Source organism: Hippocampus zosterae, chromosome 16 (genome assembly GCF_025434085.1).
Source record: "Hippocampus zosterae strain Florida chromosome 16, ASM2543408v3, whole genome shotgun sequence".
Lineage (NCBI taxonomy): Eukaryota > Metazoa > Chordata > Actinopteri > Syngnathiformes > Syngnathidae > Hippocampus > Hippocampus zosterae.
This window is the reverse complement of record NC_067466.1, coordinates 3,498,377-3,523,063: the sequence shown is the minus strand read 5'-3', so window position 1 is coordinate 3,523,063 and position 24,687 is coordinate 3,498,377. Positions and strand designations below refer to the sequence as shown.

The 24,687-nt window shown below is 41.7% G+C and overlaps 1 protein-coding gene across 3 annotated transcripts in view; it reads right to left on the bottom strand.

Annotated features, from left to right (window-relative positions):
• Window positions 1-925: 925 nt before the first annotated feature.
• Window positions 926-24,687, bottom strand: part of LOC127587785 (HMG box transcription factor BBX) — a 64,726-nt gene continuing 40,964 nt past the window's right edge. Inside the window, exons 10-14 of one of the 3 annotated variants that reach the window (XM_052046243.1) lie at window positions 24,020-24,165; window positions 15,424-15,498; window positions 15,076-15,273; window positions 6,710-6,896; window positions 926-4,022 (exon numbers count right to left, since the gene is read on the bottom strand). In XM_052046243.1, coding sequence (XP_051902203.1) covers window positions 3,944-4,022; window positions 6,710-6,896; window positions 15,076-15,273; window positions 15,424-15,498; window positions 24,020-24,165 — 685 coding nt within the window. In that variant the 3' untranslated portion in view covers window positions 926-3,943. Of the gene's footprint in view, window positions 4,023-6,709; window positions 6,897-15,075; window positions 15,274-15,423; window positions 15,499-18,938; window positions 21,448-24,019; window positions 24,166-24,687 lie in introns of those variants that run through there. The other 2 variants (XM_052046244.1, XM_052046245.1) reach the window with 2 other exon arrangements.

Genomic DNA, 24,687 nt, shown 5'->3' with positions numbered 1-24,687 from the left:
GATCTGAATGCCAGGATTGTGGTTGGATACCAGGGGTGCCCTCGCGTGTCGAAAACCTGGTGTGGTTGTGGGATAACTAAGATTCATTTTCTAAAATATCAGGTGAAATATAATCATTGATATAGAGTTACGATTAACTTTATTTTCAATCTCAACTTTAGAATGCTTCTTGGCGCTATTCTGACAGTTTTAATTCACCATGGGTGAACTCATTGTTGCCTGACAGCCAATAAATTATTTTAGAACAAGCGTCCTGCATTTGGCATGCGAGTCTGAAACCCCTGTTCTACAGGTTTTAAACCATCTGAGTTTGATGTGACTGCAATCGTATGCACAAGCATTTTTTTCCCCATCCATCCAAAATGTAATCTTGATTTATTTTCTCCTATGAGAGTAACAGATCAGTTAATTTGATTTATTTTTGGTATCCTGAGTAAATAATGTGGGTACATGTACTGTATGCCATTACTCCCCAAGCTTGTGTATTTTTTAAAACGTTATCTATATATATATTGCGCGTCGTCCCGCACGCAGTCTGTCCTTCCGTCTGTCCCTTTTCAAAACGTACCTACTTCACCGCGCCGCCACTGCGCCGCTCAGGCAGTGGCTCACTACGATCGCGCGGGCACCTTAGCGAAAAAATGTTGTCTACCCACAAGCATTGCAATGAAATTGTTATTTAGTAGAGCTAAACATCTCTTTATTTTCGCGATAAGCAATGAAGATGAACAAAAAGTTGAAACAAGCAACAACACTTTTGTGGGCCGAAGGCCCACCTTACCTGCCTTCCGCAGGATCTAGCTGACGAGCCGCCCGGAGGGCGGCGAACCACCACCTTACCAGCCTTCCGCAGGAACTAGCTGATGAGCCGCCCGAAGGGCGGCGAACCAGCTAGTGTAGTCATATTGACAAAAACAAGACACTCTTTGTATAGGTGTGATATATGCCATTTTATTAAGTGTTCACAAGCAAATAGTTTTTTTTCCAGCAGAAAATGTAAAAAGACTATGAATTACATCAGCAGTGTTATGATGCAAGTTGTAAGATGGCATACTAAGAGAAGATGGGCTGGGAGAATCATTACCAAGCAGGGTAGGCAAGGCTACATTTATCAACAGATCTTAACAAATATTTCAGTTGTGAAAAGAACCAAGAAAGTCAATGAAACAAGACGTTTTAAAGGTAAACACATGAAGATCTGGAATAACCTATTCATGGGGGAAAAAACGATCTACATTCCATTTAAGGGTTTATCGAGTAAAAAATGACCGTACACTCTATTACTAATGCATATTCTGCCACAGATCAAATGTATTTTATTCGACTAATCCTTACAAAAACAACAATAAATACATTTTAAACTCCAAGATATACTTACTCTAATTACAGCCATATCACTGTCATATGAACCAACATGAAGCAACTTAATTTGTACTGTAAGGAAAACATCAAAATGGGGGAAAGCGCTAATAAATCTACATACGATTCAATGAATTTGGTGGACTTTTAACTTCTTACATCTTTGCCTCGCTCTGCAGCTTTCTCACCGTAAGATCTCTCGTCAAACTATGCCCCACCAAATTGTAGACCTTCATAGTTGACAGTACAATCAATACTGAAATTAGAAAAATATAGGTATAAAATCATTTACATTCAACACGACCGTATTAGCACAAAAGGGGATCTAATAATTCGTGTCCTTAAAATAGGAATTTGAGAGAACCTTGTTAAGTAGTTTAGGTGAGTTTATGGCTATTTCCTGGAAGTCAACTTATCTTTTTCAAGGATGCATTTTTGCTCCAGGGGAGGTAAAAAGTATATACCTTCTTCAAAGACAATTATTCATTTTGGTTTGAGTCATTATTGTGCAAATATTACATTAGAAGGAGCATGCCCCCCCCCCCCCCCCTGCCGTCCCTTTAAAAATAAAATCCTATTTAAATTGGACACTTGTGCTGACAGGTTTTGAGAAAAAAAGCAGTGCAACTGTGCTAGCCTTGTTTAAAAAAAAATCAACATTTTCAACCCTTTTCTTTGGCAATTTGTCTCACTATGCATCAGTATTGTGTATTTTTGCTGAAGATATTTTGTTTGTTTATGTGAAAGACTTCATTGATGAAAAATGTGTTTACCGCTCAAATGCATCACAAATGTAACATCCCTATTTTCAAAAAGTCTGAGTAAAATCGAATAGCTTCAGTTGATCGTGGAACTCATCAGGACACCGTTTACAAAATTAGTTGAAATACTCAAGACTCAAAGACTTTCAGAAGAAAAGAGACAATCTCATTTTCTAGAGCTGCGCTAGCTTCTGTCCCTGACAGCTTAGCTAGGTGAGAGCTTAGCTAGCAAGGACACATTTATCATCATTGAGTTTGACCTTAAGTATAGTTGACATTGGGACAAATAATCAAGTTCCTAATAAATAACTACAATGTAGTAGTTAGTTGTTCTAATTGCAAATACATTTTAAAAATAAATGTTAAATGTGTCCATGTGCCTGAACTTTTAAAAATGTCATTCAACACAGGAACAAAAAATCTTGTCGGCAAGTGAGGAAATCTATAAACGAGTGAAATCTTTGAGCTTGCAATAAGTCTCTGCAAGTTAATAATTCAACAAATTTGAGTTGCAGTACTTGTCTCATTTACAGAAGAAGTTGTTACAAGAAACAACTCATGGAAGGGACAGAAAACAAGACTTATGTAACAGACAAAAAAAGACGAGCCAGGAACAAATATCAGCATCATATGAAACATTTTTCATTAATGAGAGTTTGCATATTAATATATGCTCTGATTGGAATGTCTGATGAAGTTGGGTCTTTGAATTTTCCTGCAACTATTAGAATATTGCTGAAACAAGAATCAACTTTAGTTCAAGGTCTTGTCTGTTGGTGTTTGTGTTTTGAAGACACTGAAGATACAGAAGAGACAGAAGACGGATACTCTTTCAAGATTAATGACAATAAAATGGGGACTGATATCATAACCAAGTAAACAATGATGCTCATTCCAATTTTACATGTGGCTCATCAAGTGGTAATAAAAACTGTAATGTTATATATTATCTTTTTCTTTTCCCCCATTCAAAAATTCAAACACTAAATAAAAGACTGCAACACACGGAGCAAGCAACTGGTGAATGACTTTGCAGTGAGATTTCGGGTATAAACTGCATGAGTTATTATCGCTTTCACAATAAATTCATTTTGATAACCTGCTTGTCTCAATGACAGGGACAATGAGCCACGGATTAAGGGAGGGGGTGGGGGGAACACCTTCAACTATGGTTAACTCTAATACAAAAACAAGGGTAAGTGAAGGTTTAAACTTTCAAAGATTCAATCTTCTGTTTTTCTAGCATCAACATACCACCTTTGTCTGTGTAGTATAGTTTGTAAAAATACCATAGGACATATATACAATGTACAATTTCAAATACTCAACCGTGGTTTCTTCATGTTTAAAAGACATAATATACCGGTATGTATTATAGGCCAAAGCTATGGAACATACTGAATATCTTACGTGACCATTTACCCTGGTTAACAACATTAGAGGTTAAAGCTACTAAAAGTGATGGTGGTCCCCTTTTTATCAGAGGAGAAGGTCTTATGAGTGTGGTGGTGACTTAAAAAAGTAACTTCATTTATATCCTTTTGTTGTTTTGTTTGATTATCCGCTAGTTGTGTTTTGGTTTAAATTGCAAGTTTAGTTTATGACCCTGATAATGGCCAATGTGAGCCACTTTTAATGTGAGCAACATACTGAGGAGTATGTAAAGGGTTAAGAGAATTTTAAAAAAAGGCATTTTACGCATCTAAAAGGAAGGCTTTCAGCCACAAAAATAGTGAGTGATGAGCAAGGAAAGGTCAGGGGTTTTCCCCCTTTATAGAGGGCTTGCCATACTTGCCATAAAAAAAATATATATCAGCAAACTTTCACTGATCAGCACAAGAGATGAGGACAGGAGTCTGGGCGAGTTCTCTCTTCAAACTCTCAGCCATGCCTCTCTGGCCTCTGAAATGAGAGATTGAAGTAAACTTGAAGCAGACGATTTTCAACAGTAATCCTTGTAAAAGCTGCATCACAAGCATAAGAGTCATGATTATTTTGTTTGCCCCCTTCAGACAGAATTCACGAAAATGGACCTTGCTGTGTCTGAAGCGCTCAGTTGGACAGCCACTGCCCCATTAAAATGACTACACTTGCTTTGTCGACGCAGCATTTGCTTTTAACACAAAGGGGCGTAGGTATAAGCCTCGGGTGCAAAATGTCAAACTGTGGTTGCATATTATGGTGGTATTCCACCTCTGTTATGTCTCTCATACAGTACTACCTCAGAGGGCCAAAAAATTCCTGTCAAAATTAACCCTTATCCGTCCTAATGACTTTTCTTGCCGAGTTTAAAAATGTGAAACGTTCCAAGGTGGCAAATAAACACAAAGATGTTCACAGTTTTAACGTATGTAAACAGTTCTTGTCGCCAAGAAATTTTAAACATGTTTGAAACACTTACCGTATTTTCACGACTATTCGACGCACCGTACTAATGGCCGCAGTCTCATTAATGGGTGACATTTCTGTATTTTACACATACACAGGACGCACCGTACTAATGGCCGCAGTTTTACAGTGGTAAAACATACGCCAGCTTAAACATACGGCATGCATGCGCGCACTCTAACACGTTAGCTTGAAGCATACGGTAGCATGCCAAGACATACAGATAAGCTAAAAACACGTTTTTAAAAAGGCAACGAAAGCAGAACTGAGTTCGGGTGCATTTTATTTAGCCATCGTACAATGTTCTCACGTTTTTCGATCAATCATCACCCAGAAATCCATCAAAGTCCTCATTCTCTGTATCAGAAGCAGAGGAGTGCACATCCCAGTTGTCATTGAACGCATCACATGCTAAAGTGTGAATTTCTACGCATTGCCGAGTGGAAAGAAGGAGCAGCAACAGCAAAGTCAACATTTCTCTCATGAGAAGCTTTCCCACATTTGAAAGTAAAGAACAGAGCGAAACATGGTGGCATGTGTGTGTAGAAAGAATTGAACAATTGTGCAAGTACCGTAATCCATCAAAAACGCCGCGTTCCCTCTCGTTGTTGCGTATTGTGGCGTAACTCGCCAAGCGCTGCCTCTCACTCTTTGTAAAGTTGTGTTTGCCACCGATCATCCATTGTTCCCATGCCGTTCGCAACTTTACTTTGAACGCCCGGTTGATGCCGATGTCCAGCGGTTGGAGTTCTTTAGTCAAGCCTCCGGGAATAACAGCAAGCTCAGAGTTCATTTGCTTGACTTGTTTTTTCACCGCTGCTGTGAGATGGGCACGCATGCCAAAAGCATAACCGGTGGCTTTAAGTTTGAACTGAGCTTCGTAGGCGTGTCTTTTTGTCGAATTTATTTTCGGGGGTTCTTGAAAAGCAAAACCGGAGTTGTTTTGCAACAATGCACATTGCCACACTCTATACAAGTGTTGGTACTGGCTTGAGCCTTTAGCGTTCTCTCTCTCTCTCTCTCTCTCTCTCTCTCTCTCTCTCTCTCTCTCTCTCTCTCTCTCTCTCTCTCTCTCTCTCTCTCTCTCTCTCTCTCTCTCTCTCTCTCTCTCTCTCTCTCTCTCTCTCTCTCTCTCTCTCTCTCTCTCTCTCTCTCTCTCTCTCTCTCTCTCTCTCTCTCTCTCTCTCTCTCTCTCTCTCTCTCTCTCTCTCTCTCTCTCTCTCTCTCTCTCTCTCTCTCTCTCTCTCTCTCTCTCTCTCTCTCTCTCTCTCTCTCTCTCTCTCTCTCTCTCTCTCTCTCTCTCTCTCTCTCTCTCTCTCTCTCTCTCTCTCTCTCTCTCTCTCTCTCTCTCTCTCTCTCTCTCTCTCTTCTCTCTCTCTCTCTCTCTCTCTGGCCGACTTCTTTCCCGCATGCCTGGCCACAGTCACTTCCGCCTTTTCTCTATATAAACAGCGTGTCGGCTGTGTCAGATTTTGTAACTCGGCGCATATAAAGGACGCTCCGCACCATAAGGCGTCCTGTCCATTTTGGAGAAAATTTAAGACTTTTAATGGCGCCTTATAGTCGTGAAAATACGGTACTCTAACAGCATGGATGGAGGACGGACTCGCAAAATAGCGTAAAGTGCCGCTCCGTTTATTGGTATTATTTTTATAAAATGTAAAATGTATAATAATAATAATACATCACATTTGTAAGCGCCTTTCATAACACTCAAGTACAACCAAGAGCAATAGTAAAACACAGATAAAATAATAAATAAAGAAAGAAAGATTTAAGGCGGGTATGCAAGTCTGAATATGTGGGTTTTGAGCTAGGTTTTGAATATGGAAAGAGAGTCAATATTACGGATGTTGGGAGGAAGTGAGTTCCAGAGTTTGGGGGCAGAGCGACTGAAGGCATTGTACTGAGACGGGCAGAGGGTAGAAAAAGGTGGAGGGAGGATGAGGACCTGAGTGAGCGAGAGGGAATGGAGATTTGAAGAAGATACACACCTTTTTAACCGCATTATTGGACAGCTATAAAATATTGCTAGTCAACGGGTGTTTTATTTTGTTGAGAGCATCTGATTCAAAAGGTGAGAGCATTTTTGCCTTTAAAACAAACACAAACATCATACATTACATTTAATGAAGTGCTGTGCGACACAATCTTTGAGGTTTGAACAACCTGGTGATTGACATTGCACTGATTCTACATACCTGTGCATGTTTTCCATGGCCGCAACTTCCGCAAGAGCAGCTAAACTGAAGAAAGTAGGTAGCTCTTCCGTTCCAGCGCTCCCCTCCACTGGTCTGGAATCACTGCAATATCCTTTCTCATTGCATAAAGTGAGTTGGGGAAATGGAATATTCTCCTGCACCGGTGTCAGATCGCTAATTTTGTCCTCTGCAAGACAAGACAAAAATACCAGTTCAGAGAAAAGTCTAATGTTCTTAACCCATTGCATGATAAAATTAGCTGTGACAGTCAAGTCTTCACCTGAATGATGCCAAACAGTTCAAAGAAAAGCATGAAATACCTTCCGATCAGGATCTTCCCTGTTCCAAATGTTAAGCTTTTTTTTTTTAAGCCACAAAATTCTTCAACAATCTGAGTCATCAACTGCAAATGATTGGCCTAAGTGCCAACAAAAATGAATTATACAGGAGGTATGAGTAAAATGCTGTGTGAAAATTTAAACAATGCAGTATTTTTAATCACACCCCATGTCATATTTTGACGTAATATAGTTCCCGTTTCCCCACAAACCACGTCGAGCAGCAATCCTCCATATGTGCTTTTCCGACTTTGATCAATGACAAGAAGAGGAATAACACTGTCAGCTTGTCAAGTGCCGTTAAATACCACAAGAATGAAGAGAACACAGGCTGGCAAATCCTCGTGAATGCCTTGGTCATCACCTGCATCCCCAACAATGTCACTTCAGCAGCTCACTTGAACCTAGCACTCTTCCACTCGTTATATGAAATTTTTGGCATAGATCTCAAACACCAATAATAAATTCTCCTTCCTTCTCCTTCGTCTACGAATGCACATCGACTTGCTGTAAAGTAGTGGTTCTCAATTATTTTCTGTCATGCCCCGCCAAAGAGGAAAACATCTCGCGCCACCCCCAGCACGACTATAAATAGTATCATTTGTCTGTAAAATTGTTATAAATACACCTGTGCAAAACACTATCTTATTAATGTATAAGAGAATTAAAAAAAAGAAATATGGACCAACTTACAACAAAGAATAGCTTTAGTAACTGGAACAGAAAATATTTAAAGTGCATCTGATATTCCAAAATAACAACAAATCCTTAATTTAACAATAAATATTTTTTGACTGACCATGTCGAACCATACGATACTGAAAAATAAAATTACATAAAATCAATAATAATGCATTCAAACTAATCACCAACATTATCTCAGAGCACAATATTTAAAAAAAACTTTAACCAGGAAAACAAAAAAAAGATGAAATAAGTTGTTTTTGTTTTGTTTTTTTAAATCAAAGATGATGTCTGGATGGCTACATCCATCCATCATCTACCGCTTATCCGGGGCCGGGTCGCGGGGGCAACAGCTTTAGCAGGGAAGCCCAGACTTCCCTCTCCCTAGCTACTTCTTCCAGCTTTCCCCGGGGGATCCCGAGTCGTTCCCAGGCAAGCTGGGTGACATAGTCTCTCCAGCGTGTCCTGGGTCTTCCTCGGGGTCTCCTCCCGGTGGGACATGACCGGAACACCTCACCGGGGAGGCGCTCAGGAGGCATCCGAATCAGATGCCCAAGCCACCTCATCTGGCTCCTCTCGATGTGGAGGAGAAGCGGCTCGACTCTGAGCCCCTCCCGGATGACTGAGCTTCTCACCTTATCTCTAAGGAGAGCCCGGACACCCTGCGGAGAAAACTCATTTCAGCCGCTTGTATCTCGTTCTTTCGGTCACGACCCATAGCTCGTGACCACAGGTGAGGTTTGGGACGTAGATCGACCGGTAAATTGAGAGCTTCGCCCTTTGGCTCAGCTCCTTCTTCACCACGACAGACAGATACAACGTCCGCATCACAGCAGACGCTGCACCGATCCGCCTGTCGATCTCCCGCTCCCTCCTACCCCCACTCGTGAACAAGACCCCAAGATACTTGAACTCCTCCACTTGGGGCAAGATCTCCTCCCCGACCCAGAGGGGGCACTCCACCCTTTTACAACTGAGGACCATTGTTTCAGATTTGGAGGTGCTGATTTTCATCCCAACCGCCTCACACTCGGCTGCGAAACGCTCCAGTGAGAGTTGGAGAGCCCTGCTTGAAGGGGCGAACAGGACCACATCATCTGCAAAAAGCAGAGATGTAATACTGAGGCCACCAAAACGGACCCCCTCAACGCTTCGGCTGCGCCTAGAAATTCTGTCCATAAAAGTCATGAACAGAATCGGCGACAAAGGGCAGCCTTGGTGGAGTCCTACCCTCACTGGAAACGATTCCGACTTACTGCCGGCAATGCGAACCAAACTCTGACATCGGCGGTATAGTGACCGAACAGCCCGTATCAGGGGGTTCGGTACCCCATACCCACGAAACACCCCCCACACAACTCCCCGAGGGACACGGTCAAACACCTTGTCAAAGTCCACAAAACACATGTAGACTGGTTGGGTGAATTCCCACATACCCTCGAGGACCCTGCTAACCACGGCCGGGGTGAAAACCACATTGCTCCTCTTCAATCTGAGGTTCGACTTCCTGACGGACCCTCCTCTCCAGCACCCCTGAATAGACCTTACCAGGGAGGCTGAGGAGTATGATCCCTCCTTAGTTGGAACACATCCTCTGATCCCTCTTTTTAAAAATCTCATCCACCCCTGGGGCCTTGCCACCGAGGAGCTTTTTAACCACATCGGTGACTTCAACCACAGAGATAGGAGAGCCCACCTCAGGGTCCTCAGACTCTGCTTCCTCCAACAAAGGTGTGTTGGTGGATTTGAGGAGGTCTTCGATGTACTCTGCCCACCGGTTCACAACGTCCCGAGTCGAAGTCAGCAGCGCCCCATCCCCACTGTACACAGCGTTAGAGGTGCACTGCTTCCCCCTCCTGAGACGTCGGATGGTGGACCAGAATTTCCTCAAAGCCGCCCGGAAGTCAGCTTCCATGGCCTCACCAAACTCTTCCCACGCCCGGGGTTTTGCCTCGGCAACCAGCTAGTCAATACCCGTGAGCTGACTCTGGGGTCCCACTGGCCATATAGGACTCCTTCAGCTTGATGGCATCCCTTCCTGCTGGTGTCCACCAGTGAGTACGGGGATTGCCGCCACGACAGGCACCAACCACCTTACGTCCACAACTCAGATTGGCCGCCTCAACAATAGAGGCACGGAACATGGTACATTCGTACTCAATGTCCCCCGCATCACCCGGGACATGGGAAAAGCTCTGACAGAGGTGGGAGTTGAAACTCTTTCTGATAGGGGAATCCGCCAGACGCTCCCAACAAACCCTCACAATAAGGTTTGGTCTACCAGGACGGACCGGCATCTTCCCCCACCATCGGAGCCGACTCACCACCAGGTGGTGATCAGTTGACAGCTCCGCCCCTCTCTTCACCCGAGTGTACAAAACATGCGGCCGCAAATCCGATGATACAACCACAAAGTCAATCATCGAACTGCGGCCTAGGGTGTCCTGGTGCACATATGGACACCCTTATGTTTGAACAACGTGTTCGTTATGGACAATCCGTGACAAGCACAGAAGTCCAACAACAAAACACCACTCGAGTTCTGATCGGGGCGGGGGGGCGGGGCGTTCCTCCCAATCATGCCCTTCCAGGTCTCACTGTCATTGCCCACGTGAGCATTGAAGTCCTCCAGCAGAACAAGGGAGTCCCCAGCAGGAGTACTCTCCAGCACACCCTCCAAGGACTCCAAAAAGGGTGGGTACGCTTCGCTGCTGTTTGGTGCATATGCTCAAACAATAGTCAGGACCTGTCCCCCCCACCTGAAGGCTGAGGGAGGCATCCCTCTCGTCTACCGGTGTGAACCCCAATGTAAAGTTACTGAGCCGGGGGGCAATGAGAATGCCCACACCTGCTCTGCGCCTCTCACCGTGAGCAACAAATCTGGTAATCTGACAGAGCGACTGTCGTGGACAACACTTTTTTGTGTAGTTTGACAGATGGATGATGCAGTGATGGACTGACAGAGTGGCATCGCCTGACTCCTTCTAGTGGGAGACTCGCCATGGGACTGGCAGGTAAGGCCGAAGTGGGAAGAAAAAAAATAATTGATGTGCAGTTGTTCATATGTCACAGCGAGCAACAGTGTTTCTCAACATTCATTAATTTACAACCTAGGCGTTGCTTTTTCCTGTCCTTCCTCCTCACCCCTCCCTTCCCCACTCATTGTGGTCATGCGGCACTCGCAGGGCGACAGATAGCTGATATTGGCCTATATCAACACAAATCTAAAAGGTCATTCCAATGACTTGTTATAAGATAAGATAAGATATCCTTTATTCGTCCCACACTGGGGAAATTTACAGCCTCCAGCAGCAAGAATGTATGTAGAAAGAAGAAAGAGAAAAAAACAACAAACATCTTTCAATTAAATGCAATATGAACACAAAATGGATAAATCGCAGTACTATTTACAATTTTCCTTCACATCATTTAATTATTATTATTATTAGGATTGTTATTTTTTATTCATCAGCCTGACAGCAGTCGGTAGGAACGAGCGTCGGTATCTCTCCTTCTTGCAGCGCGGGTGTAACAGTCTCTGGCTGAAGGAGCTACCAAGTGCTGTCAGGGCGGGCTGGAGGGGGTGGGAGGGACACCAGACACTACTATCAAGTTTGTAGAAAAGACAAAAAAAAAAGTATGTATGGCGCACACTTAGTGAATCAGGTCATGCAAAAAGAAGATAAAAAAACCTAAAGGGTGCAGAAAAAAAGCAAAGAGATGGTGGTGCTTTATGTTACATCAGAAAAGTAGTGCTGATAGTTTGTCCAAGGATCAAGAACCACCACAATGTTAACTATACATGAGCAGCTAACATTAAAAAGCAAACCAGTAGATGAAACAAAAGAGTGTGTACCGTATCGGTTTGAATTTGTTTACACACAACAGTTATTTGATTATTAGTCATCTGACAGTAAGTCAGTCTTGGTTGACATTGATGATTTCCGATTAGAACTCTTGATCTGTCGAAACATATTATTTTGTTTGGAAGATATTACATATATGTCCAGGAATTTTCTAGTTGAAGCTAATTATTTATTACATTAACCAAAAGGTAAACATGAAACATCGGAGTTGGAACTGTAAATGCAAATTCATTATTCCATACAGATATCAGTGTTTAAATTGACCAATACAGTTCTTCACTTACATGAACATATTAAATAACCTTATCAGGGACAGCGGTTTCTGCAGTGGACAGCTTATCATACAGGGTATCCATAAAGTCTCTTTACCATTTCAAAAATGTATTAATAATGCAATTGATTATATATTTTATTCAGATTTGTTCTATTGTATTAAAGTTTTTTTTTAACCTCTTTTCATACACTTCTACATGGGCACCTTTAGTTGCACGCAGCACATCAGGATGGTACTCGATTTCTTGCCATGCTCGCTGTAGCATAGCCTCATCAAAGGTGGCAATGGCATCAGTAATACTTTGCTTTAGGTCAGTAATGTCCCTTATCTTTGTGCGATATATGATATCTTTAACATAGCCCCATAGAAAGAAGTCCAGGGGAGTGATATCTGGTGAACGTGGCGGCCAAGGAATTGGCCCATCCCTTCCAATCCACTGGAAATGATTGATTGAGGAACCCACGAACATGCAGCCCCCAATATGGTGGTGCACCATTTTGCTGAAAAATTATGGTTAAAAGTTCAAGGTAAACATTTGCAGAAATTGATGTCTCGTTGAAGAAAAATGGACCAATTATTTGTTTGCACATGTTACACACACAAATGCAGTGTGATTAAAAAAAACTTGAATAAACACTGATTACAATAGAACAAATCTGAAAAAAATATCTAATCAATTGCATTTTAATACATTTTTGAAATGGTTAAGAGACTCTATGGACACCCTGTATTATCAAGTTACAGGGTGCATGAAAAAGTTAAAGAGAGCTGACCAAATAGTCCATGCTCTTTTCTTCAAGCTATAAAGTTTTTGGATACCTACAGCAACTGTCTTCCAATCCAAAGAGGACTTTATCAAGTTTGTACACATACATGGTGCCATCCATGCAAGCCCCTTCCATGAGTCGGTGGGTACCTTGCTGTGGTGGAGGGGCTTACAAATCCCAATGATCACAGGAGCTGTTGTCTGGAGCTTTAGGCCCCTGGAAGGTTTACCCCTAGAAAACAAGTCCTCGGTGAGGGGCCAGACAAAGCACAACTCAGGGACCCCTTATGATGAGTAAAATTATTGGTCCACGACTTCCCTTGCCCAGACATCGGTCACTGTGGCCCTCCTCTGAAGCCAGGCCTGGAGGTGGGGGTCGCTGGCAAGCACCTGGTGGCTGCACAAGGCAGTCCGATCTCCGGCGACAGAAACTAGCTCTCGGAACATGGAACATCACCTCTCTGGTAGTGAAGGGGCCCAAGCTGGTGTGCAAGGCAGAGAACTTCCGACTAGATATTGTCAGGCTCACCTCTACGCGCAGCTTGGGCTCTCGTATCAGTCCTCTTGAGTGGGGTTGGACACACTTCCACTCTGGAGTTGCCAAAGGTGAGAGGTGCCGAGCAGTTGTGTGGGCATAGTTATTGCCCCCACAGCTTAGTGACTGTACGTTTAGGTTCACACAGGTGGATGAGATGGCAGCTTTGGGTAGGGGGTTTGGTCCTAACTGTGGTTTGTGCCTATGCACCATGCAGTTCGGAGGTTCCACACTTTTTGGAGTCCTTAGAAGGTATGCTGAAGAGAACCCGCGCCTGGGGACTCTATTGTTTTGCTGGGGGGTTCAATGCCCAACTGCCCAATGCTGGTGAGACAAGAGAAGGGTGTGACAGGAAGGAACGGCCACCCCAATCTGAACCCGAGCGGTGTTCTGCTACTCGACTTCTGTGCTCATCACAGATTGTCCATACCATACACCATGTTCTAACTTATGGGTGTCCATACGTATACTTGGCACCAGGACACAGTTTGATGATCATCAACTTTGTAGGTGCATCATTGAATTTGTGGCCGCATGTTTTGGACACTCAGGTGAAAAGAGGGGAAGAGCTATCAACTAATCACCACCTGGTGTTGTGCTGGCTCCGATGGTGAGGAAAGATGCCAGTCAGACTTGGTAGAGGCAAATGGATTGTGAGAGTTTGCTGAGAACATCAAGCAGAATACACAGTCATAGACATTCACCCCCGGGAGAACTTTGCTAACGTCCCGGGTGACGTAGGGGACATTGAGTCCAAGTGAAACATGTTTTGTCCCGTCTTAAGACGGCTGATCTGAGCTTTGGCAGTTTGGTGGTCGGTGCCTGTCATGGTGGTAATCCTCGAACCCGCAGGTGGACACTGGTGGTAAGGGATGCTGTCAAGCTGAGGAAAGAGTCCGACTGGGCCTTTTTGGCCTGTGAGACTCCGGAGGCAATTGACAGGTATCGGCTGGCCAAGCAGAATGCTCAGTGGTTCAGTCGGTCATACCCCAGTCAGGGAAAACAGTAACCTCCAGGTGAGTCCTTTGATAAAATAGATGGGTTTTTCGTTGACAACCAAACATATCATATGAGTGTCTTGAGTGTCTCGCTGTGGCAACCAGACAGGAAAAAGTCGGGAGTCACATCTTCGCTGAAGCTTGAACTATTCACCTTGGTGGTTGGTTGCCTGATACCTGATTGAGAAAGAAGTGCTTTATCAGATATGCAGAAGAGCCTGGAATGAGCCGGGTGCACTTACAGTCAAGGGGCCAAATAGTACCTCACGCCCTACTCGTCATTTTTTTCTAAAAAAAAATAAAAAATAAAAAAAGTAAAATATCGTATGAATGTCATTCCACTTCACGATTGTGTCCCACTTGGTTTTGAATCTTCATAAAAACTCAAATTTTATAACTTTGAAGCCTGAAATGTAGGAAAAGGTTCAAGGGGATGAAAACTTTCTCAAGCCACTGTATAAAATGCACTACAAGCACAAAAATCATTCATTCAGTGGTAGGCGACCAACAATTCCGCAACAAGGTATTTTGGTTACTTTGGTTTTATCAACTTGGGTCCGCATATCTCACCCGTGAACCTATGTAGCTACAACCTGGAGAAAGGTTTTGACAACCCAACCAAAATTACTCCTAATTGATTGCAATCCATTTAAATGAAGAGTCTGCTCACCCTTACAACTTTGGCTGATATGGCAGATGAAAGCTGGTTTTGGTAACCGCCAAAGGAGTACACCATCACTTTTGTCCACAGCAAACAAAAATTATTGCACACATTATCAGTGAGTGCTAAAGTGAGTAAAGTGAGTGTTTTTAGGAAGATGAATTGTCTATGTTAGATCACACAGTCAATACAGTACAGGAAATGTATATGCGTTATGGCTGAGAGGACTGTTCATGATACTTACCCTCAAGCAGAGATGCACTGCCGTCAGCTGTGCGAACCAAGCGTGTGATCTTAGTCTTCCTAGCCTTCCTCTTCTGGCTACCAACTAGCATATCGACACTAGTGGTGCCTTGCACATCTGGGCAAATTATGGCAGTGGTGGCACATGATTTGGCTTTTGAAACAGAAAACAACATGGTGGAATCCGTCTGTTCCAATGCTGTTGAAAAGGGTCTCATTAGAAAGATACACAACCATTTTATTTCTACACAAAAAAAGTCATCAGATTATCGGACTAAAATTTGGTCAGTTTCTTGATGATGTTGATATCCCTGCTATCAAGATTTGAGATCACAATTTTCTACTGCACCTGGTTTCTCCTTTAAGTACTTGTGCTTCCTAACAATCTTGTGGAATGAAGTCTTTTTCTGTGATGGAGATGGTCCTAATACAGAAAAAATACAAATAAACAAAAATGAATGTACATGCTATGTTACGGAGCATACAAATCATGGACATGATGGTGGAAAATATGCCGCGAAAGACTGAGTCATCTCTATAAGGCTCAAGAATGCCCTGAAATAATCACATCTTTCCCTTAAATTTTAAGACAGTGCCAGTATATCTTCCATTTACTTGACATATTTTATTTTAGGAATATCAAATCTGTTTTGCTGCTATCTAACTAGTGCGCAAAGTTCAAACCAGTCGGCTATCGTGGACAAATGTGCGAAAACACAACAATGGCAGCTTTTCAATTAGTTCATCCTTGTGCCTTACTTTCTAGGCTTGACTAATCGATTTATGATTGAGGATTAAACGTTGTTTGATTGGTCATGCCTTGAAAAGTGTCACAGTGCTGATGTGCTAATGAGGCAACTCGTTGCATTGGTTGTTGTAACAGATGCCAGCATGCATTGTGCGGTGAGTCGTCATTTTCATGCACTTTGTATTTGCGTTGTATTGTATTTTGAAGGCATTAAACATTACCATAGCGATCAGAGTGTTGCGGCTAGATTAGACACGACGTGTGTTTATTATTATATTTCGAAAACACCACGGTTTTCATGCAGCTCATACTGTCTTATTTTGTTGTATTATTTCCACCACACCGTAAATGCCGGTCCCTGAAAATATTGTCTGACATAAACGGGTCCGTGGGGCAAAAAAGGTTGGGGACCCCTGCTCTGGAGCAACTTAGATGTGAAATAATTAACACATTTGATCATTTCACAGGATATTTTCACATTAAACCGCAAGTGGGTGCTCTAGGTCTGTGTTGATACTTTCCACATTGGTGGTAAGTGATAAAAACAACTGACGATGACTCTGACGTAAGCGACGTAGAAGAGGAAGCGTCGCATCTTCTACCTCTGGAGTTGGCGTTGGAGTTCTTTAAAAGTGACAGCGAGGATGAAGATTTCATTGGATTTAGTGATAGGAGTGACAATAAATGTTTGGTAAACTTGTTAGCATGTTCTTTATGCTTTAAGTTATCTGAATAACTCTTAATATGTTATGTGAACATACCGGGCACGTATAATTTTTTATGCGTCATGAAACGTTAGCATATCGTACACTTATTCAGCCTGTTATTCTCCATTTTTATTTGCCTTTCAGAATGGCATGCCTGTTCTTGGTGTTGGATTTTATTCAATAAATTTCCCCCCAAAATGCGACTTATATGTTTATTTAGTCCCAGTGGGACTTACATATCCTTATTTCTTCTTTAGTACGCATTTTATGGCTGGTGCGACTTATATTCAGTAGCAACCTATAGTCCGGAAAACACGGTACAGTGAAAATCATCTACAACGAAATCATGTTTGCAGCAAGAAATTTTTTACAACAGGGGGTTTTTCACTGGAGCAAATTTGATCTCGGATGTAAACACACACACACAAACACAATCGTATGTGTACTCTTTATTTTTATTTCAATAGTGCATAAGGATGAGCACACACTTATTTGACACTTTATATTGTCAGTGTAGAAAGAAAAAAAGGGGAAGAAATTGCGAAATTTACGATCTGCATTCACTTTCACTTACATCAATTTATTGGATAATGTATTTGATTTTGCTTGCTCCGTCTTTCATTTTGATCACTTTTACCCCTCTCTTCCAGCATTAGCTCTTCTTGTCTTACCTGCTTGACATCCAAAGGTCCGTTTTGTAGCCATTTTAGCAATGCAACGTCCATGCTCGTCTGAATCTAACAATAACAAATACTTCTTGGACCCGGTGGCTTTTCTTTCCACCATCTCACTGTCTTTAACTCGACCTCCCCTCGATCGCCACTCAAGACAGCGTTGCTCAGCTGATGTCATGCGATGAACCTTTAAGCCAGCCACGGGACGCTTAGTAGTCCTCGATGGCCAGAGTTAGCTCTCGAAGGCTAAAAACCTTACGCTAACTGGAGCGCTTCTCTCTCATTAGCGCAAGGTTTTTAGCATGATAGCAAGTAATTTTTGTTTATTTGAATGTCCGTCGAGCCATAAGCAATTTACTCTGAGCAGCTAATGGCATGTATTCCACTTTGTCTTCTCCTATCTTCAGTATTTACACACATAGACAGTGAGGTCCCTCTTGGCTAATCGGAGGCCAGGATGATGCTCAGTAAGCCAATGGCAGAGCAGCTATGAGTATGTTGCGTTCAGGAAACTTGCAGCTGTGACCGAAATAAACATTGTTCACTATGTAAACCAGTGTGGTGGTTGCTGCTGCCGTTTCCGAATGAAGCAGTAGAGGTCGCTGTTGGATTAGACTTCGTTGTAGTGAATGTCTTTGCGAGGCTGGAGCAGAGAAAATAATTTTGTATAACGCAACAGGGGTTTTTTTTCGTCGTATGGGGGGCAGTAGAATGTGAATGGTGTTAATGCATGAAGATTTTTTTTCACATTAGGGGGTATTTTCACCCATGTACGTTTCGTTCTAGAGGAGTTTCACTGTAGCTTGACTGTTTGTACTACCAGATATTTTGACTGGTACTTCTACATATTTATTGTACTTTTATCTTTGAGTTCATTAATATTTCATCTGCAGGGTTCCCACTCTTCCACTTGCTTTTTATTTATGGACCTTTTAATGACTTTTGTGGACCAATTTAGCAAATTTTTGCATTCAGCAGGGGACTCACGGTGGATTTAATGCCCGCTCAGCAATACACGGGCTGAACAGAAAGCCACATATCACTGGGCTGGTGTTCAAATCATTGCTGCCAAAGAAAGAGCACATCTTTTTTTTAGAAGCAATCACTTAACCCAGACATGTCCAAAGTCCAGCCCGCGGGCCAAATCCGGCCCGCGGTCGAATTTAATCCGGCCCTCGGCCCCCGTCATAAAATCAGTGCCGTCTGGCCCGCAGGTTGGGCGCAATGGAACACGTGTTGCATTGACTGAGGTCTTGTAGACTGGTGAGTGAGGTTTCGTAGAGTACTGCTTCCCTCTAGTGGCTAAATGAGTAATAGCATTCACTAAATGAGTAATAGCATTTAGACACTAGAGGGCATCACTCACGAGTTAACAAGACATCACTCCGTGTTTATATTGACTGATATGTCATATTTCAAATTCCTGTTTCAAATGAACCAAAATAAATTCTTAAGATTGTTGAAATTAAAATAAAAATGGAAATGTGAAACAGACTGGCTTACTAAAATTTGTTGAACAATATTGTTGTTCAATGTAAAGAATGTCAGCCAAGGTCGGCCCCCGACATTTTACCACATAAAATCTGGCCCCCTTGGCAAAAAGTTTGGACACCCCTGACTTAACCCTTTATTTGACATACTTTATGTCAAATTTTCACTTTGCTACCTGTATCACAGGTAAGAAAATGAAAAAAAACGTTTTAATTAATTCTCAAATAAAACACACAAAGAAAAATTTAAATTGAGAAAATATAAAACTTCAATTTATTTTCGAATAAACACAACTCTAAGAACAGAGCTAATGGTCATATGGGTCACCTGGACAGGGTTTAGAAAAATCTGGTTTCACGAACAGGAGTACTGATTGCCCATGTTAGCAGCATCCAGTATACCTGAACAGCTGAAATGCATGTCATAAGTCTAAATCTCAAATGGTCCAACCCTATTATTTTCCCTCACATCACCTTCAATGATCAGACATGTTTTGTAATGACAAATATGAAACTGATATGACAATTAGGGAATAGCAGACAGTGACTTAGTTTTCTCTTCAATCTCTTTTGCAAGTTCTTAGCGATCAATTTTCTTCTGTTTTGCTGTGTGCTATGTCAAGTTTTACCTCTCACGGAGATGCCCTTCTTGCACACTCGGCAGTAGGCCGATGTATAATCACCAGCAATTTTTCCAACCCAAACACGGAACTCCGGCTTCTCCAGCCACGCCACTTGAAAATAGCATTGTCCCGGAATATTTGTAGCGACGCCACTCGAACGAAGTGCGCCTTAGCAGTCGAAAGTCCACTGCTCTCTACTTTGTGTGCGTCCGCGGGTACATGTATGCAGGCGCACGTCTTTTGGTTTCAACCAAGCAACCGACGTCACAAATCAAATACGCTTTGATCTATGACAACAAAAAGCTAGCCTAGCCGAAACGACAGCTAAGCTTAGCTGACGCACACACAGCAAAGAGCAGCGGACTATCGACTGCTGAGGCGCGCTTCGCTCGAGTGCCGTCTCTACATATTTGTCTGTCACTTGTTGAGATCGATAAATTCGATGAATAGATTTTTCTAGAACATACGGTAATTGTTTGCCGAGCCTGCAATCAAACCATCCATTTACTGCCCCAGGATAGCATCAATCTGTTGTTGTTTCCCGGAATGACCCGAAGTGATCACGTGATCATCGTCGGAACGAATCGGAGACGGCGAAAAAGCAGAGCAGGTACCAGGTACCGCATGTTCCGACAAAAGTATGAATTGGAAGGGTGGGGAAAATGACATACACAAATGAAATGAACACCGCAGGTTAATTTTTATGGATTTTAGAAGATTTCCCTGAAAATTATGGACAATTAAGAACATAATTTTAAAACTTCTATTTTTATTGATTTTTATTAACTTTAAGGACCCGTACGAATCCTGATCTAATTTAAATACATTGGAACCTTGAGTGAAGACGTTCCCGAAACGTTCATAAACCATGGGGGGACTGCAGCTTTCTCAATGAAGAAAAGTCTTCGTCCATAACACATGGAAATTCGGATTCAGTTGTTTTTCTTCCCCTTTTTATCAGTTCAATTCATTAGTATATTTCAGCCTAGCAAAACGAAACCTGTCTTTTTCTACTCAGAACAAAACAAAACATCGGAACGTTATGTTTTTGACAACTAATAACTCCAGTGGCTAATTTGCTGCATATTTCTGTTGACCATTATTTGATGGCTTCACTCATGCTATCTCCAGCTCATTTTTGTTGTGTAATAAAGAGAGAGAGAGAGAGAGAGAGAGAGAGAGAGAGAGAGAGAGAGAGAGAGAGAGAGAGAGAGAGAGAGAGAGAGAGAGAGAGAGAGAGAGAGAGAGAGGAGAGGAAAAAAAGATGCAGTACCCTAATAGGGTGAATGTGTGGAGGCGGGACTTGTGCCAAACTTAGGTCTTGAGACACGTGTGGAGACCTATTTTGAAGTGACTCCACCAACATTAGCTATTGTCTTAATTAAAAGATGCCACAATTCACTAAAGAACATGCACTGCTATTTGATTTGTGATTCGAGGACGCTGAGGTGAAACTTCCACCTACAAGAGGAAGAAGATGAAGAAAAATCATCATCATCATCTTTATTTGTTACATACACACAATTTGACCTCTGCATGTCACCCAGCACAGTAGTGGACATAGCAAATACACTGAGTGGCACACACCGGAGCAGCGTGGTACTTAAGCGTAATTTGAGTCGCTCGTAACCTCTGGTTCCACTGTATTTGTTTTATTACTAGATGGAGAAATGATCAGCGAAAACAAGTTTCATGTAATTTTTAGGAAAATTACAATACCAACATAATTGTCCGACATAAATTAAAAATATGTATATTGTTACATATTTCTTTCCCCAAATTACACTAATTGGACCATTGTTGAAATTAGGTTGGAATTTAGGTCATTATACGATATCACTGAATTTAATACTCAATATGAAACATTTTACTGTCGTTTGGGGGCTTTTTTAGTGGTGTGTGTTTGCTTTGGCTGAGACACAATATACAGAATTTGAGGGATGAAAACAGTGAATGGCCAAATGAGACAATTCTTGATGATGAATATGACTAATTTTTTTAGGAAAAAGTTGCGAAAAAGACATTTGTTTTTCGCAATGAGTGGCTGCAAAAGTTCAACCTGGCTGGGGTATTTCAAGGAGACATTCAATGAGCTGCAAATTCCACTGTCGATACACAGGGCACAGGTGGCCTAAAAATGAATTTTATATTGTTTTAATTGGGACACAGTGCAATGAAAAAGTAATTGCCCATCTCCTGATTTTTGTTTTCTTTGTTTGTCTGACACACACAAAGGTTTGAAATAATCAAACCAATTATAATATAATTCAGAAACAACCCCAAAAAATACAAAATGCTGTTTGCAAATGACAATTAAATTTATTAAGGCATAAGAAAATCCAAAACTTTCTGATCCTCTGTGAAAAAGTAATTGCCCCTTGAACCTAATAAGGGGTTGTGCCACCCTTGGCTACCTGAACTCAAGCGTTTGCGATAATCAGTGATGAGTCTTTCACATTCCTCTGGAGGAATTTTGTCCCACTCTTCTTTGCAGAATTTCTTCACCTCGACCACATTGGAGAGTTTTCTCACACCACAGCATCTCAATTGGATTTTAATCCGGATTTTGACTTGGCCACTCCAAAACCTTAATTTTGTTCTCTTTTTGGACAAAAATTTGTACTTGATGGTGTGTTTCGGCTCATTGTCCAACTAAATGATCCAAGAGCGCTTCAGTTTGACAACACGAACTGATGGCCAGACGTTCTTCTTCAGGATTTTCTGGTACACGGCAAAATTCATAGGTCCATCCTTCATAGCGAGTTGTCCTGGTCCTAAAAGAGTTAAGCAGCCCCCGACGATCGCACTGCCACCATCTTGTGTCATTGTTGGCATAATGTTCTTTTTATCAAATGCTGTGCCATTTCTGGGCAGTTTTAACAGGTTGCACAACGTTTAAAGTTACATTTCTGACTAGTCAGTCCACAGAATGTTTCTCCAAAAGTCCAAGATGTTTTTTTTTGGCAAATATGAGACGAGCCTTTGTATTCTTTGCTGACAGCAGGGGTTTTCACCTGGTAACTCTCCAATGGATGCCATTTTTGGCCAGTGTCTTTCTTATGGCCTCCTTGCTGCCCATCTTCAAAACCCGCCTCAAAACTCACTTGTATTCTTTGGCATTTGACTCGGCATGACGTAGATTTGTTCTTGGTTTTGCTGTTCGGTACTTTCTACTGTCTTTATTACCGATTTGCTTTACTGTTTGTTGTATATGTTAAATTGCTCCATGTACAGCACTTTGTATGCAGCGATGGCTGTTTGAAAGTGCTCTATAAATACAGTTGAGTTGAGTTGAGTTATGGTATAGTTATCGACACTGAACTTAACTGAGGTAGAAGTCTGCATTTAAAAAACAAATAAAACCACAGCTCTCCTTTTTTAAACAAATACAGGTGAGTCTATGTCTGTCGGCGTGCCTTCTCTTATTCCGTTCAACTCGAGAGCCGTTCATGACCGCCTCCGAAAAACGCATTGGCATTTACTATTTACCATAGCGCCACGACTACTACAATCAGATGTCAGGAGTAGCTATTTATTCCTTTGTTGTGTATTCACAAATGATGAATTCACAATATAAATTCTGTAGGGGTGTCTATAGAATTTATTTTGATATCCTCGCTTGCTTTTCAGTTTTGATGTATTATTTTCAATTTTTGTAGTCTCATTGAAGTAATTGTTAGTTTGTTTTTCGGAGGCGGTCTTGAACACCTCTCGAGTGGATCAAAAGAAGGCATATAGACAGACAAAGATGTATCTGTATTTGTTGACACCGTTTTAAAACATGAACACCACAGCTCTCCTTTTTTCGGAGCTGCAACAAAAACCTATTTAATAAAGCAGCGACACAGTTCACTGAACCAACAGCAAGTTATAACATTGGAAGCAGTCTCCAGGGAGGAGCCATCTTGGAGTCAATGTATTACCGTAATGACCATACAAAAGACGCACTGGATTTTAAGGCGCTCATGAGCTTTTAAGAAAATTGAATACTTTTTGGTGCGCCCTATAGTGCGGAAAATACGGTAATCAGGTTTTGGTGTGGCTTGTGAAATTGAAGTCACCTTTGCCAAACTTGTGGCTAGTCACAGTGACTTTGTGATTTAATAAGGGTGGGGCACTAACTTTTTCACAGAGGGTCAGAAATAATTTGATTTTTTGTTCTGCCTTAAATTTAATCCTTTGAAAACTGCCTTTTGTATTTCTTTGAATAGTTTTTGAGTGATATTACCTGGTTTGATGATTTGAAACCTTTGTGTGCGATAGATAAGCAAAAACAAAAGAAAACAAAAACAAAAAAACAGAAATCAGGGGGTGCCTGATTGCACTGTAACATGTATATTGCTGCCGTAATGCGGAATTACTGTACCTCCAAAATTATCACTTTTCACCACACTTCAAAAACGGCATTGCTCACAAATACTACAGATTTGTGAAAAGAAAATATGACATTTAACTGACTGTGACATTGGAGGATTCGGTCGAACGCTATATTTCTGTGTTAGAACTTACACAACAAAATGTGAATTTACACCACCGTAGTTTCTACATTTACTGTCAAAGTAGTGATCACTAATCGTGAAAATTTTACGAAAATGCAAATATTTACAACAGGAATTTACTGCTCTAATAAAACAAATTTGAAGTCCCGCTTATACAGTATGAGCTGGAAAAATGGTTACATATTCATGATGTTTTGTCCTCACCTTTGCCTGTTTTGGATATCTCCACGTGGGCAGAAGAACAATCAGTCTTCTTTCTCTTTATGACAGAAGGCCCCTTCCTATCAAATGTTGTTGGACTATACTGTGGCAGGCTGTTAAACTTCTTTTCAAATTCTTCTTCGAGTTTTCTGTTGGGTTGAGATTCGTGTTAACATGACTGACCAAGTTACTATATAACTAAAGGGAAACAGCGCAACAACCAACTGGCTATTTCTCAACGGTGATTCTTGGAGCAGAATGTAGATAGAGCCTAAGAGACGCTACTTGAAGCACATTTTTCAAGTACGCTAAAATGAATGTGATTGAGTGACCTATGTAATATTAAAACAGTTTATAACTTCAATGTCTACCTGCTTGTATCAAAAATGTATAATTAGAAAGAGTCAAAACAAAATGAACTCTAATTTCTGTAAAATTTAGTGGTGCAAAACTTTATCGGACAGCGGGGCTATAGTCAAGTCCATCTTTATCGAGTCCATGTCAAGGAGGTGGTCGACATTGGGGTAAACTGGGCGCTGGGGAGCAGCTACCGGCACTGTGCAGTGAGAGGCAGCTACAAAACAGCCCCAAACTGAAAGCTAATGAATTAACATGAATGCATTGCTGAGACAGGGTTTGTTGTCCCGATTCTCACCAAGATTCTGTGAATA